The following is a 14,381-nucleotide window of genomic DNA, read 5'->3' as shown; positions in this document are numbered from 1 at the left end:
CATTTGTAACAACTGATGGACGAATAAATTGTTATTAATAAATTATTATTATAAACTATTATTAAATTATTAACTATTATTAGTAACTAAAGTCTGTTAACATTATTTATAATAGGGCTCATTCCTTGTGGTGTACATTCCATGAGTTTTGACAAATATATAATGACATGTATTCACCATTAAAGTATTATATGGAATTGTTTCACTGCCCTAAAAATTCCCTGTGCTCCATCTATGTATCCCTCCTTGCAAACTCCTGACAACCATTTATTATTTTATTTTCTCTACAGTTTTGCATTTTCCAGAATATCATAGAGTTAGAATCATACAGTAAGTAGCCTTTCAGACTAGCTTCTTTCACTTAGTAATATGCATTTAAGGTGACCATGTCTTTTCGTAGCTTGATAGTTCATTTCTTTCTATTGTTGAATAATAGTCTATTGTCTGAATGTATCACAACTTATCTATTCATCTACTGAAGGACATCTTGGTTGCTTCCAAGTTTTGGCAATTATAAATAAAATTGCTAAAAGTATCTGTGTACAGGTTCTTGTGTGAACTAAGTTTTTAATTTACTTGGGTAAATATCAAGGAGTGCTGTAAATAACAATGTTCACACTAAGAAATCTTGAACGTAACTTTTCTCAAATTAGTCAAGCCTAGAGAAGAACATGACCCCTATATGATCCCAACAGCACTAAACTCGTTTTTCTAAGCCTTTTCCCCCACCCCTCACAGTAAGTGGCTCTGTGGTATTTCCCAAGGGAAGGGAAAATGAGGATTCTTATCAGGGGAATAAGTGCAATTTTTGACCATCTGCTTGAATAGTAGTTGAGGTCAAAAAAAGACCTTCACATTTAACAGAAAGAGCTGGAGTTCATGAGTATAGTTCTGAGGGTATGAAGGGTACAGTGAGCATTATATCAACAAATAAATTGCAGCTGTAGGCTGACCTATAATAAGAGAAGCAGAACTAGTATCTTTCATCATTTGAATTCAAGAAGTACATGCAACTTGGATTTCTTAACCCCAGAGACAATAGATTATAAGCCTATACATTTTGTATCACGAAATTACCAGGTGATGTTGATAATCAAATGATGAAACACAATTTTAAAAATATAACCTTAGGTTATTAATATCAGTCTCTTTCTTGTTGGTGTTCTCTCACAAAGTAAATTATAGGCGCCTTTCACATATAAAGACATCAACCCAGACTCCATCAATAATTCATGCTTGCTTTTTCCCTTCTAAAACTCATAACAAAAAAAATGTAATAATTATTTTAATCAGACATTATTTCTAAATATACACTGAGTAGTTATAAAATTCCATTTAATATCAAGAGTAACTTTTTAGTGAAGAGTCACAATGAATGATATTTAAATATATAACAATAGATAATACAGTTTTCATAAGGAGGCCATGATTTCTGAAAATATTCTATTGGCTTGAATTATGGGATAATAAGTGCTCAGTTCCAAATTAATTGAGCTTTTTATATAGTTTTATTTAAAATAAATAAAGTCGGGGCACCTGGGTGGCTCAGTCAGTTGAACTTTCCACTCTTGATTTCAGCTCAGGTCATGATCTCACAGTTTGTGAGATCAAGCCGTCAGGCTCTGTGCTGACAGCATGGAGCCTGCTTGGAATTCTCTTTCTCCATCTCTCTCTGTCCCTCCACCATTCATTCTCTCTCTTTCTCTCCCAAAATAAGTAAACATTAAATAAATAAATACATAAATAAATAAAAGTCAATAAAATGGATGACAAAAATAGATTTATTATTGTTAGGAAATATTGGTAGGAAAATTACTACTATGAGTTTGAATTATTTATTGTGATAATAAAACAGAATATTCTCACTAATACAAACTTATTTATTTAAAAATATACAACTCTCAACAAAGTGGGTATAGAGAGAACATACCTCAACATAATAAAGGCCATATGTGACAAGCTTACAGCTAATGTAATATCCACTGGTAAAAACAAAGCTTTTCCTCCAACATCAGGAATAAGACAAGGATGCCTACTCTTGTCACTGTTATTCAACACTGTACTGGAAGTCCTAGCTAGAGCAATAAGGCAAGACAAGGAAATAAAAGGCATCCAAATGGCAAAGGAAAAAGTAAAAGTGTCTCTGTTTACATATGGCATGATCTTATATATCAAAAACCTAGACTCCACAAAAAACTGTTAAAACTAACAAATTCAGTAAAATTACAGGATACAAAATCAATCTACAAAAATTCATTGCATTTCTGTACATTAATAAGGAACCATAAGAAGAAGAAATTAAGAAAACAATCCCATTTACAAATGCATAAAAAAGAACCAAGTAAAAATAAATTTAACCAAGGAGATGAAAGGCCTATACATTGAGAATGATAAGACACTGAAGAAGACACAAATAAATAGAAAGGTATTCAGTGTTCGTAGGCTGGGAATGTTGGAAAATGTCCATACTACTCAAAGCAATCTATAGATTCAATGCAATCCCCATCAAAATTCCAATGGCATTTTCCACAGAAATAAGAACAAACAATACTAAAATTTGCATGGACTCACAAAAAAACCTGAATAGTCAAAGCAATCTTGAGAAAGAGCAACAAAACTGGAGGCCTTGTTGGAAACCACACTTCCTGATTTCAAACCATACTACAAAGTTATGGTACTATATGGTACTATATGGTACTGACATTAAAACAGACAGGTCAATGGAACAAAACAGAGAGTCCAGGAATAAACCCAAACATATATAGTCACTTAATTTATGACAAAGAAGCCAAGAATATACAAAGGGGAAAGGATACTCTCTTTAATAAATGGTGCTGGGAAAACTGGACAGCCACATGCAAAAGAGTGAAATTGATCTCGGTAAGACATCTGCACCCTCATGTTTACTGCAGCATTGTTTATAACAGCCAAGACTTGGAAAAAATGTTAGGTGTCTATTGACAGATAAATGGATAAAGAAAACATGAAATACACATATACAATGGAATATTCGGTCATAAAAAAGAAAGAAATCCTGGCATTGCAACAACATGAATGACATTATGCTTCATGAAATAAGAGAGACCAAGAAATATAGATACTGTATGATCTCACTTATACGTGGAAACTAAAAAAAAAAAAAAAAAAAAAAAAAAAAAAAAAGTTTGAGGGGTGCCTGCATGGCTCAGTCGTTTGAGCATCTGACTTTGGCTCAGGTCATGATCTCACCATTCATGAGTTCAAGCCCCGCATTGGGCTCTGTGCTGACAGTTCAGAGCCTGGAGCCTGCTCCAGATTCTGTGTCACCCTCTCTCTCTGCTCCTCCCCCGCTCACACTTTGTCTCTCTCTCTCTCTAAAAAATAAATAAAAAATTTTAAAAACTTTTTTAAAAAGTTTGAATTTATAGGTGCAGCGAACAGATTGGTGGTTGCCAGAAGCTAGGGGTGGAGGCAGGCAAAATCGATGAAGGTGGTCAAAAGGTACTTTTCAATTGTAAGATAAACAGGTGCTATGGATTTAATGTACAGCATGGTGACTATAGTTAACAATGCTGTATTATACATCCGAATGTTGCTAAGAGAGTTGATCTTAATAGGCCTCATCATAAGAAAAAATAACTATGTGTGGTGATTGATATTAAATAAACTTATTGTGATAATTATTTAGCCATATACATATGTATCAAATCATTATTTTGCACCCCTAAAACCAAAACAATGTTATATGCCAATTATATCTCAATTAAAAAAATACATACCCAAGTATTTAAGGTAATCTTCTTGGCTTTTATTCTATTTTATTGAATTTAGAGGTCCAAGTAAACTACACTATGATGAATTTATGTAGATTAACTGCTAAAAATATTTCCAGGGTTTTAGAAACAACAACAACCTACCTCGAATTACTTCTTATTTTATTTATTTAGCCAAAAGAAATAACTTACTCTTTAAAAAATTAAACCATAAAGTTGAGAATTGTTCTGTAATAGTCTCTGAATCCATAAAGATTCTTGACAGTTATTAAAGAGTTAAACAAGCAAAGTCTGCTGCAAAAAGGCTGGAAGCTGTCAGCAATCATGCAGCTGTCACAGGCCTACGTCATGGGTGGAGAACCTAGCCATACTTTTCACACCTTCCCTTAGTAATATATCACCAAGGGCAGCACCTACAGGTCAGTTTCCTAGTGTACAACAAATGCTCCCTTGCCACAAATGAGATTAGCAACCTTCCAATACAGATTGGCAAGTGAAACCAAGAGGCAGAAAATTCAGTATAGACAGAAAGGTCTTGTCCACCTTGAACTCTTTAAGAAGTTCCTTTCTCTAAGTCCAAGCTATTGTATAGCCTCCTCCTCGTATTTGGCATTAGCGTTTGTATTTCTGGTAGATTATCTCCTTAAACATTTGAAGACAAGCTATTATATATGCGGCACAACAGCGCACATTTTTTTAAAAAAAATTTTTTTTTTCAACGTTTATTTTATTTTTGGGACAGAGAGAGACAGAGCATGAACGGGGGAGGGGCAGAGAGAGAGGGAGACACAGAATCGGAAACAGGCTCCAGGCTCTGAGCCATCAGCCCAGAGCCCGACGCGGGGCTCAAACTCACGGACCGCGAGATCGTGACCTGGCTGAAGTCGGACGCTTAACCGACTGAGCCACCCAGGCGCCCCTACAGCGCACATTTTTAAGCAGGCATACGTCTAATACATTGATAAGGAGAGTCTAAAGTGTATTTGATGTAACCACTAAGTGAGACCCTACTGCATGTATGGTTCATTGTGAGCTAGTAAATGCTGACACAGCTACGCCAGTCCTCTTTGGCCAGTCTCTTCTGAATGATTGGGTATCTGTTCTGATTAGTTGGTGTCCCTGTCACACTACTGATAAATATTTTGAATATCATCCTTGTGTGTATGCAGCCTGAGAGAAGAGCACTTACCTTCATCTTACCACTGTATTTTGGGTCAGAGAGTGTTTCAAAGGCTGCATCTTTGCTTTTCTGCACAAAATCTGGGAATTTGGAAAATACCTGATCACATATCCTTTTGATAAGTGTTTCCTTAAGGGGAAAAGGTAGAAGAAAAGAAATTTCAACTTAACACATTTAAACCTATATAAATTGAGATTGTTTATGAAAAAAATTCTATTTAGAAGGAACATATTACTTTGAAGATATTATCTTCTCTAAGTCAGACTAATAATTCAGAAAACCTTAAAGTGATAATGTTAATTACATATGGTTTTGATGAGTTCTGAGATAATGATAGGACTAATAATGTTATCGTTATTCTTTTATGATTTCCAAAACAAGAAATCAAATACTTCCTAAAGAGCAAACAGTACTATCAAAGAACAATATTAAATTCTTATTAAATTTTAAAATTACATTTAAACAGCATTAAGATTATAACACAAAAAGAAAATAGAAAATCATTATGTAAAAAGCTTTAAAGAAGTTTTTTAAATTTATGTTGTGCTCTAGAATAAGATACAATCGAAATGACCAAAGTCAATGATTGCATTTGTCTAAACTTTGAAATTACTCATTTATGCCAGCTTGGGAAATACTCCTAATATTTAATATACAGGTTATTACAAATACATTTTAATCCAATAGATTGAACAGATGGAATCAGACACATGATTAGTGGAAGAGGACTGACTCATCAAATATCTTACTTAGTAATTACATCAAAATATGTTAGGAAAACGAATATATGAACGTTATCATAGGTATAAAAAAAGAACTGTTATTTTAACTTAGGCTTTAATTTTCTCACTTCAATTAAAAACATATGAGCATATATTTCTTTGACACCTAAATTTAAAAATGAGCAAGTTCAGTTTCCTCTTTAATTGCATACAAAAATAAAGATATCTTTATTGGCTAAGACATTTTATACCAAATATAAAATCTTTATACTGGTAGCATCATGAAGAAGTACAAAAAGCCAACTCAAACCTGTTGTTTGGAGGTGCTAGCAGTCTGCAGTAGTGCAACATGGTTAGCTACCTTTTGAAGGACTGCAAGGTAACTGAAATACAAGGTTTTCACTGTTTCGCCATGTGAATTGGTCTGTAACCAGAAAGACAGAAAATAAGAACAGCAAGGAACTAACATGGCTATGTAACTACTTACTTCATGAAATCTATCACTTACACTAGTATTTATCATCTGGTTACTACTAGCACAATACATTTTGAGAAAATAATGGTCAACTGTTACACAAAACATCCATGCATCACTAATGTGGAATCATACTTTTGGTGAACCATAATACAGTGATGTTTAAAAAATAAAAAAAAAAAAAAGAGGGGAGAAAGTCCTCATTTCAGAAAGTATTTATCCTCATGACACACAGTGATAGAAATGCTGCCAGAAGAGGTCTCTGGTAATAAAACTATGGCATGGAGGCAGGGCTGTAACAGAGCCCTTCACTATTCTCATTTATATTCCAAGGCTTCCTAGGAAACTGTGCATTTACAAAAGAGTGAGGTGGCTAAAAACAGCAAAATAAATGAGAGGTGGAACAAATATCAATCTAGAGAAATATTTATTTAGGGTCCCTCTATGTACATGGATATTTGATAGATAACTCGATAATAAAATAGGTGAAAACGGGCAGGAAATATAGATAGGTTAAAAAAATACAAAATATATTTGTTTCTAAATAAAAATAAAATACTCTATTATACCAAAACACAGTTCTTATTAATATTCTATCAGAATATTTTAAGCCTGCTATCAAAGAGTAAGTTTACTAGTAAGGGATAATGAGAAAGTTTTAAAAATTAGATGAAATTTCAAGATGAAAGTAGGCTACTTTCTAATAAAAGTTGAAAGGGAGGATATCAAATTGAAGCTACTAGTTTCTGAGAGCTACTGAAAAACTGGTTTATTGAAAAGATATATGAATATTGTATTTTGCTATGATTACTATTTGATATTGTAAAATATTTTTGAAAACTATTCCTTTTTATTAATTTATGGTTTCTAAATTTAGGGAACTGAGGAAAAGTTATTTTATCTGCTCCTCACTCTTACAGTAGAATAGACAACTGTGTAATCAAAACCAAGATCGTGAATATACCACACAGAAATGCTTGCCTTGAAACAACAATTTCTCTTTTTCCGGCCACTGTTACAGCTACAAGGCTCAGAAGACTGAAGTATCAAAGTCACATCTTTTGTTTCTAATACTGTTTGATAGACAGCTTTCTGAAAATCTGTCAGAGAACAATACACCATCTGCCAAGATAAAACACAAGGTGATTATCGGTACTTTTTTATAGTAGTAATAGTCACAATGCACATCAGATTTTATAAATTTTAAGAGTGAAAACTGCTGATAAACTATTTTTCTTTTAGATACATTATTATGACAAATTCTCCTGATTTTCCTATACTCTTTGCTACCATCTTACCCTAAACTACATAAATATAACTTTATTTTCAAATAAATCTCACAGAACTTTTTTTTCAACTGAAAGGAATCAAACTATGAAAAAATAAGTTAAGTGTTTTCCTTATATATTTCTATATAGAATGTACTCTATATTTCAGGGTTTCATACTATTAGCCCACCATGCAAATATATGACTACAGTTTAGGTCAGATAAAAAAGTAGATGAGAAAAGGGAAAACTTTAGAACAATCGTATGAATAGTATTTAACGAATTACTTGAAAATTTATACTAAAAACAGCATAAAGTATTTGTATTTTATATCCTGGTATAGATTTCTAATATTAGTAAAGGTAAGAATTAAAAAATACACATAAAACAACTACAAGTTTCTATTTTGTGTCCAATTCCAAGAAAAGAAGAAAATATGATAAAATAATGCCACTAAGTTATGTGGGATATAATTTACCTTAGATTTCTAGTAGGACTGGAAACTGGTAAACGTCTTCTAGATGTAGCTCTATATAATCAAGGTCATAAAACTCATAATAAGATTTTGAAAAATGTGAACAAAAAGGAAAAACCATCTATCTATAAATATTTATGTATTTATATCACTACAACAGAATAGTATTGCTAAAAAATGACAAATTCTGTTGTTTCTTTTGCTATAAAGAAGCTTTTTAGTTTGATTAACCTCACTTTTTAAATTTTTGCTTTTGTTGCTTATGCTTTTGATGCCATATTCAAAAAAATCATCAGCAATCATCACAAGATCAACGTCAAGGAGCTTTTTCCCTGTTTTTCTAGGAGTTTTACAAGATCACATCTTGTGTTTTAATCTTTAACCCATTTACAGTTACTTTTTGTGAGTAGAAGATAGGAGTCCATATAAATATACAATTTTCCCACTACCACTTATTGAAAAGAGCATCTTACTGAGTATTCTTGGCTCCCTTGTCAAATATTAGTTGACTGTATATACATGGGTTTATTTCTGGGCTCTTTATTCCACTCTACTGGCCTATGTGTCTGTTTTTATGCCAGTACCATACTGTTTTGATTACTATAGCCTTGTAATATAGTTTGAAATCAGGAAATGTGACACCTGACAACTTAGTTGTTCCTGCTCAAGATTGTTTTGGCTATTTTGGGGTATATGGTGGTTCCATACAAATTTTAGGACTGTTTGTTCTATTCCTGAAAAAAACTGCCATAGGAATTTTTATAGGGATTGCATGGACATTTTAACAATACTAATTCTTCCAATCCATGAACATGAGTATCCTTCCATTCATGTGTGTCTTCTTCAATCTCTTTCATCAGTTTCTTATAGTTTTCAGTGTATAGGTCTTTCACCTCCTTGGTTAAATTTATTCCCAAGTATTTTAAAACAGGTAGTAACATTTACTAAACACTTCTTACATGCCATAACTTCAGAGCAACCATGTGAGGCAAAAACTATCACCATTCCCATTTAACAGATGGGAGCCAAGGTTTGAGAGACTTAGCAAATTGCTCAAGGTCATAAAACTCGTAAGTAGGGAGCCAGGATTCAAGCCTATAATATTTGACTCTAGAGCCCAAGCTCTAGACACTCTGTGCACAACTCTTTCTTCATATTTTAGTTGTTGTTCCTACTGGATAGACAAATAATATACATAAAATTGCACAAAATATTTTTAAAAGTGAGGGTTCATTAAGTATTCCAATTAAATGACAATATCTGCTTTAGATCAAAAAGTCAAATGTTGGGGCACCTGGGTGGCTCAGCTGGTTAAGCATTCAACTCTTGATTTCGGCTTAGGTCATGATCTCACAGTTCATGAGACTGAGTCCTGTGTCAGGCTCTGCAATGCGTGGAGCCTCCTTGGGATTCTCTCTCTGCCCTCCCCTGCTCACACTCTCTCTCAAAAATAAAGAAATGAACTTAAAAAAAAGTCAAACATTTTATCATTTTCCCCAACTTGCATATCAGTAACATATTTTCCTTTCAAGTCTATCTTTTTAAAGTAATAATCAACAGGACATCCTAAGACTAGAGAGTATTTGATAGCATTGCCCTTATTTGGGACAACATTAATTAAACTTAGTTCATGGTAATTTATAAAACTTTTTTTCCATTACTTGAGCAAGAAGAACTACCAGATTAAAAACTATACAAGAGGACCACAACATTAAAAAAAAAATCTCTTAAGGTTTACTCTTCAAATGTTCTTAAATAATTAACAGAATTTAATTATAACTTTCCTAAAGTTCTTCAAACTAAGTTAGTTGTATAACTGCAAATAGCATTCTAAAAAAACAAAGGTTTTAATCACTGTGGCCCTATAGCTGTAATTAAGGTCTCATGGAATATACTGGGCTGTGGATAGTAGGCAATATATGAAGGATAAAATATGAATGGATAACAAATTAGGGACAGAGCTCTTCTTTTCCAACTGAGGAAGAACTGCAGCAAAAGCCTTCTTATAAGAGAAACGAATTTAATGCATACTAACAATAAACCTGCTAGCTAACCTGCTAGATTGGGTTCAATTAACATTTTCTGAAATTTTGCACATAATATTTTTTTCCATACTACTCAGGCAAAAAAACCTCTATATTCATTAAATACCATAGGAGACAGATTTTCTTTTAAAAAGAATTTGTTCAGGAAAAAAATAAAATATGAGAAATTAATAATTTAAACAAATGCAGTTCTCACCCGGTCTTCCTTCTTAGGCAACTGATCCTTGATCAGAGTCTTGGTACGCCGGAGAAACCAGCCAGACATCTTCTTTGCAAGCCTTTGCATGGCCTTTCGGCCAGTAGCTAGTTCTCTTTTTGTTGCTGTGTGTCTCTGACCATGTTCTACTGGGTCAGAAAACTGCTTCTTGAAGTAGATCCTACTACCTAAAAGTCCTGGCACAGCCCTATATAAAGGCAATAACAAAAATATTAGGGCTTTGGTCAATTATCTAAAAAGAAACACATTGACTTCTTTCTGAGTCTAAGAAATAGTACTAAGTCGCTTGTTCATGAATGGTAACAATAACAAAATAAAACAGAGTGTTCTTTCTTTATGACAGTTTCAGTAAATAACTATAAGATGACAGAATTGGTAAATACGTTCAGATATTTACTTCAAGGACCAAGACTAACATATAAAGAAAGGTTTTCATGGGACTCTACTCAGTATATCATGTTTGGGACAAATACATCTGTAAACATAGCTGTATTTGGGTCCCCCCTCCCCACCCCAGAAACTATTAATTAGCAAACAAGGTAACACTAAGTTAAAGAAATATTAAAAAATTTCCAAAACATAAAAAGTGTTTTTACTCACCAGTCCATAACACACCACAGTTCTTTCATGTTGTTCTGAAGAATGGTTCCAGTGAGGCCAATGCGGACATTACATTTTAAAGCTTTCATAACTTCTGTTACTCTAGCCTTTGGATTCTTAATTCTATGAGCTTCATCCACAATGACAGCTGACCATTCCAAACTACAAAGTGAGAAAAAAGGGGGAAAAAGTTTAGAAAACTTATCCTACATGGTGAATGAATACCTTATTACATTTATGTAAGTGCAGAACATCTTTTGGGATCATATAATATGTTAAATAAAAGCTCAAGTTCTGGAATTAGATGGTCAAAGTTTAAATTTAATGTCTACCACTGACAGCTGTTGTAGGCTTAGGTGAGTTACTTCTCCATGCCTCAGATTACCCCTGTCTTTCTGACAGCTTTCTTGAAACAGGAGCATACTATTATTAGCTTCTAAGTGAAGTAAAGTCAAATCCTAGATCTGACAAAAATGGTAAATCTAAATCAACTTTAATAAATATATCAAATGTAAACGGATTAAACACTCCAAATAAAAGGCAGGTTATCAGAATGGATACAAAAGCAAGATCAAACTATACATTAACCACTAAAGGCTCACTTTAAATATATAAAAATATATTCAAATAAAAAGATAGCAAATGATAAATATTCAGTAAGTACAAGACGACTATATTGTCCATATTGATATCAGATAAAACTTCACAATTATTAGATATAAAATGGAGCATGTTTTTTAAAGATAAAAGGATTAATTCATAAGAAAAAATACTAACCATAAATGTGTGTGTACCTAATAAGAGTTTCAAAACACTGTATATAAATTGAAAGCTGACAGAATTGAAGGAGAAATTTAACAATACTCAAGTATAATTGAAGATTCCAACATTCCTGTCTCAGAAATTGTAAAACTAGAAAATCAGTAAGAGAACACTTAAGTGTTAACAGCTCCTAACTTGACTTTATTGATATTTATAGAATACTACACCTAACAACTGTAGAATAAACATTTTTTTTCGTGAATACATAGGCCAGAAAAATGCAAATTATACAACAGAATACCACCACAGACACACTAAAATATCTAAAAACAAAAAGACCGACAATGCTAAATGTTAGTGAATATACAAAGTAACTGAAGTCTTGTAGATCACTAGTTCGAATAGAATGATACAACCACTCAAGAAAATGGTTTGGGAGTTTCTTCTAAAGTTAAACCTATGCTTAACCATAAAACCCCAAAATTCCACTCCCAGGAAATGAAAATATGTCTACCCAGGATAAATGAAAATGTATGTTTAAAAAAAGGCTTATACATAACTAACTATTCCTTACAGTTTTACTTATAATAATGAACTGGAAAACCCAAATATAAATATCCATCCTCAAATAAATGGGTAACAAAATATCGTATACTCATAAACTGCAATACAACTCAACATTAAAAATACATTCAATAGCACGGATGAATCTCAAAAATATTATGGTGAGCAAAAGATGCCAGATACAACAGTTCTAGAATCTAGAAATCCAAGATCAAGGTGTTGGCAGGCTTGGTTTCTTCTGAAGCCTCTCTCCTTGGCTTAAAGATGACTGCCTTCCTGCTGTGTCCCCATGTATTCTTTCCTCTGTGCACTTAAATTCCTGGTATCTCTTTCTCTTCTAAGGACACAAGGCAGATTGGACAAGGGCCTCACCTTAACGGCCTCATTTTGACTTTATTGCTTCTTTAAGAATATTTTCTCCAAATACAGTTACATTTTGGGGTCCCTGAGGTTGGGACTTGAACCTACAAATTTGGAGGGGACATGAGTTAGCTCAAAATAAGCCTCCTAATTGGTCTTTCTCCATTTAGTTTGGCTCTCCTTGGTCTGTATACACAACAACTAGATTACTTATAAAATGCAAATCTAGGGGCGTCTGGGTGGCTCAGTTAGGTGAGTGTCTTGGTTTCAGCTCAGTCATGATCTCATGGTTCATGAAATTGAGGGAACTTTCTCTCTTTCAAAATAGATAAATAAGGGGCACCTGAGTGGCTCAGTTGGTTAAGTGTCTGACTCTTGGTTTTGGCTTAGGTCATGATCTCACAGTTTTGTGAGTTTAAGCCCCACACTGAGCTGACAGTGCTAGCCTGCTTGGGACTTTCGGTCTCCCTCTCTCTCTGCCCCTCGCCCACTCACGCTGTCTCTGTCTCTCTCAGGATGAATAAATAACTTAAAATAAATAGATAAATAAACCTTAAAAAATAAAATAAAATGCAAATCTGACCATTTTTATCATATTAGTAATCTACTGAAAACATTTCAAGGGTACTCTATCATTCTAAGAATAAAGACCCCTAGGGGTGCCTGGGTGTTCTGTCAGTTAAGAGTCCAACTCTTGAATTTGGCTCAGGTCATGATCTCACAGTTCATGGGGTTCAAGCCCCACATGGGGCTCTGCACTGGCAGCATGAAGCCTGCTTGGTATTCTCTCTCTCCCTCTCTCTTTCTCTGCCCTTCCCTCACTCACTCTCTCTCTCTATCAAATAAATATTTAAAAAAAAGAATAGGGGCGCCTGGGTGGCTCAGTCGGTTAAACGTCCGACTTCGGCTCAGGTCATGATATCACAGCTCAGGAGTTCAAGCCCCGTGTTGGGCTCTGTGCTGACAGCTAAGAGCCTGGAGCCTGCTTTGGATTCTATGTCTCCCCATCTCTCTCTGCCCCTCCCCCATTCACTCTGTCTCCCTCTCTCAAAAATAAATAAAAACATTAAATTTTTTTTAAAAAACTAAAAAAAAGAATAAAGATCCTTAGCTCTCCAGACAGCTTTCAATACCCTTTATGATGTTCCTTGCTTACCACACTGTTGTTGTCTCCCAGCCACTTCCCTCTTACACGTATGCTGCAGCCATGAGATACAGAAAGTATCAAAACTGCTTTCATTTATTCAAAAGTAATGTGATCTTTATTGTTTGAAGGCCTCTGCAAATGCTGCTTGTTCCCTCTTCCTGCATTACTCCCCTACTCTTCAACTCTTACTTATCCTTCAATTCTTTTTTTTTTTTTAAGTTTATTTATCTTGAAAGAGAGAGAACATGCACAAACAGGGGAAGGGGAGAGAGAGAGAGGCAGAGAAAGAGACAATCCCTGCCAGCTCTGCACTGGCAGTGTGGAGCCCAACACAGGGCCTCAAACTCACAAACCGTGAGATGATGACCTGAGCCAAAATCAAGAGTCACACATTTAACCCGACTGAGCCACCCAGGCACCCTTCGTCATTCAATTCTTACCCAGCTCATAGGTCATCTTCTCTGGGAAGCTCCCTGACAACTCTCCTCACTCTGCAGCAAAGTTAGGTTCCTTATGTTCTTTCTTACAAAGGATGCTCCCACGGCATCCTTTCTTACATACTGCAACACTCATATGCCTTTATAATTATGTCTCTAGATGCCTCATTAAAATCTTAAGATGAAGTCAGTTCATTTCTTTTGGGTACTTATAGTCCTGGAATACTGATTCTCAATATGTATAATGTATTTTTTGCCAATCTACATTCACAACAAACTCCCATAATTAAAATCATTCATGAAAATCACCATCTTAGTCTAGAGGTGCCATATGCATAAAAGGTTGTACATGAGATTTAGGACAGTCTTATCCTTCT

At 34.2% G+C, this 14,381-nt stretch overlaps 1 protein-coding gene across 6 annotated transcripts in view; it reads right to left on the bottom strand.

Annotated features, from left to right (window-relative positions):
- Window positions 1-14,381, bottom strand: part of ERCC6L2 (ERCC excision repair 6 like 2) — a 135,938-nt gene that overhangs the window by 69,050 nt on the left and 52,507 nt on the right. For all 6 annotated transcript variants that reach the window (XM_045043706.1, XM_011288295.4, XM_019815875.3 and 3 more), the window contains exons 5-9: window positions 10,735-10,896; window positions 10,114-10,321; window positions 7,111-7,251; window positions 5,965-6,078; window positions 4,942-5,061 (exon numbers count right to left, since the gene is read on the bottom strand). In XM_045043706.1, coding sequence (XP_044899641.1) covers window positions 4,942-5,061; window positions 5,965-6,078; window positions 7,111-7,251; window positions 10,114-10,321; window positions 10,735-10,896 — 745 coding nt within the window. The remainder of the gene's footprint in view (window positions 1-4,941; window positions 5,062-5,964; window positions 6,079-7,110; window positions 7,252-10,113; window positions 10,322-10,734; window positions 10,897-14,381) is intronic.

This window comes from Felis catus, chromosome D4 (assembly GCF_018350175.1).
Source record: "Felis catus isolate Fca126 chromosome D4, F.catus_Fca126_mat1.0, whole genome shotgun sequence".
NCBI classification, from domain to species: domain Eukaryota; kingdom Metazoa; phylum Chordata; class Mammalia; order Carnivora; family Felidae; genus Felis; species Felis catus.
Note: the sequence above shows the minus strand (reverse complement) of the source record. Positions and strands in the feature narration are given on the sequence as shown.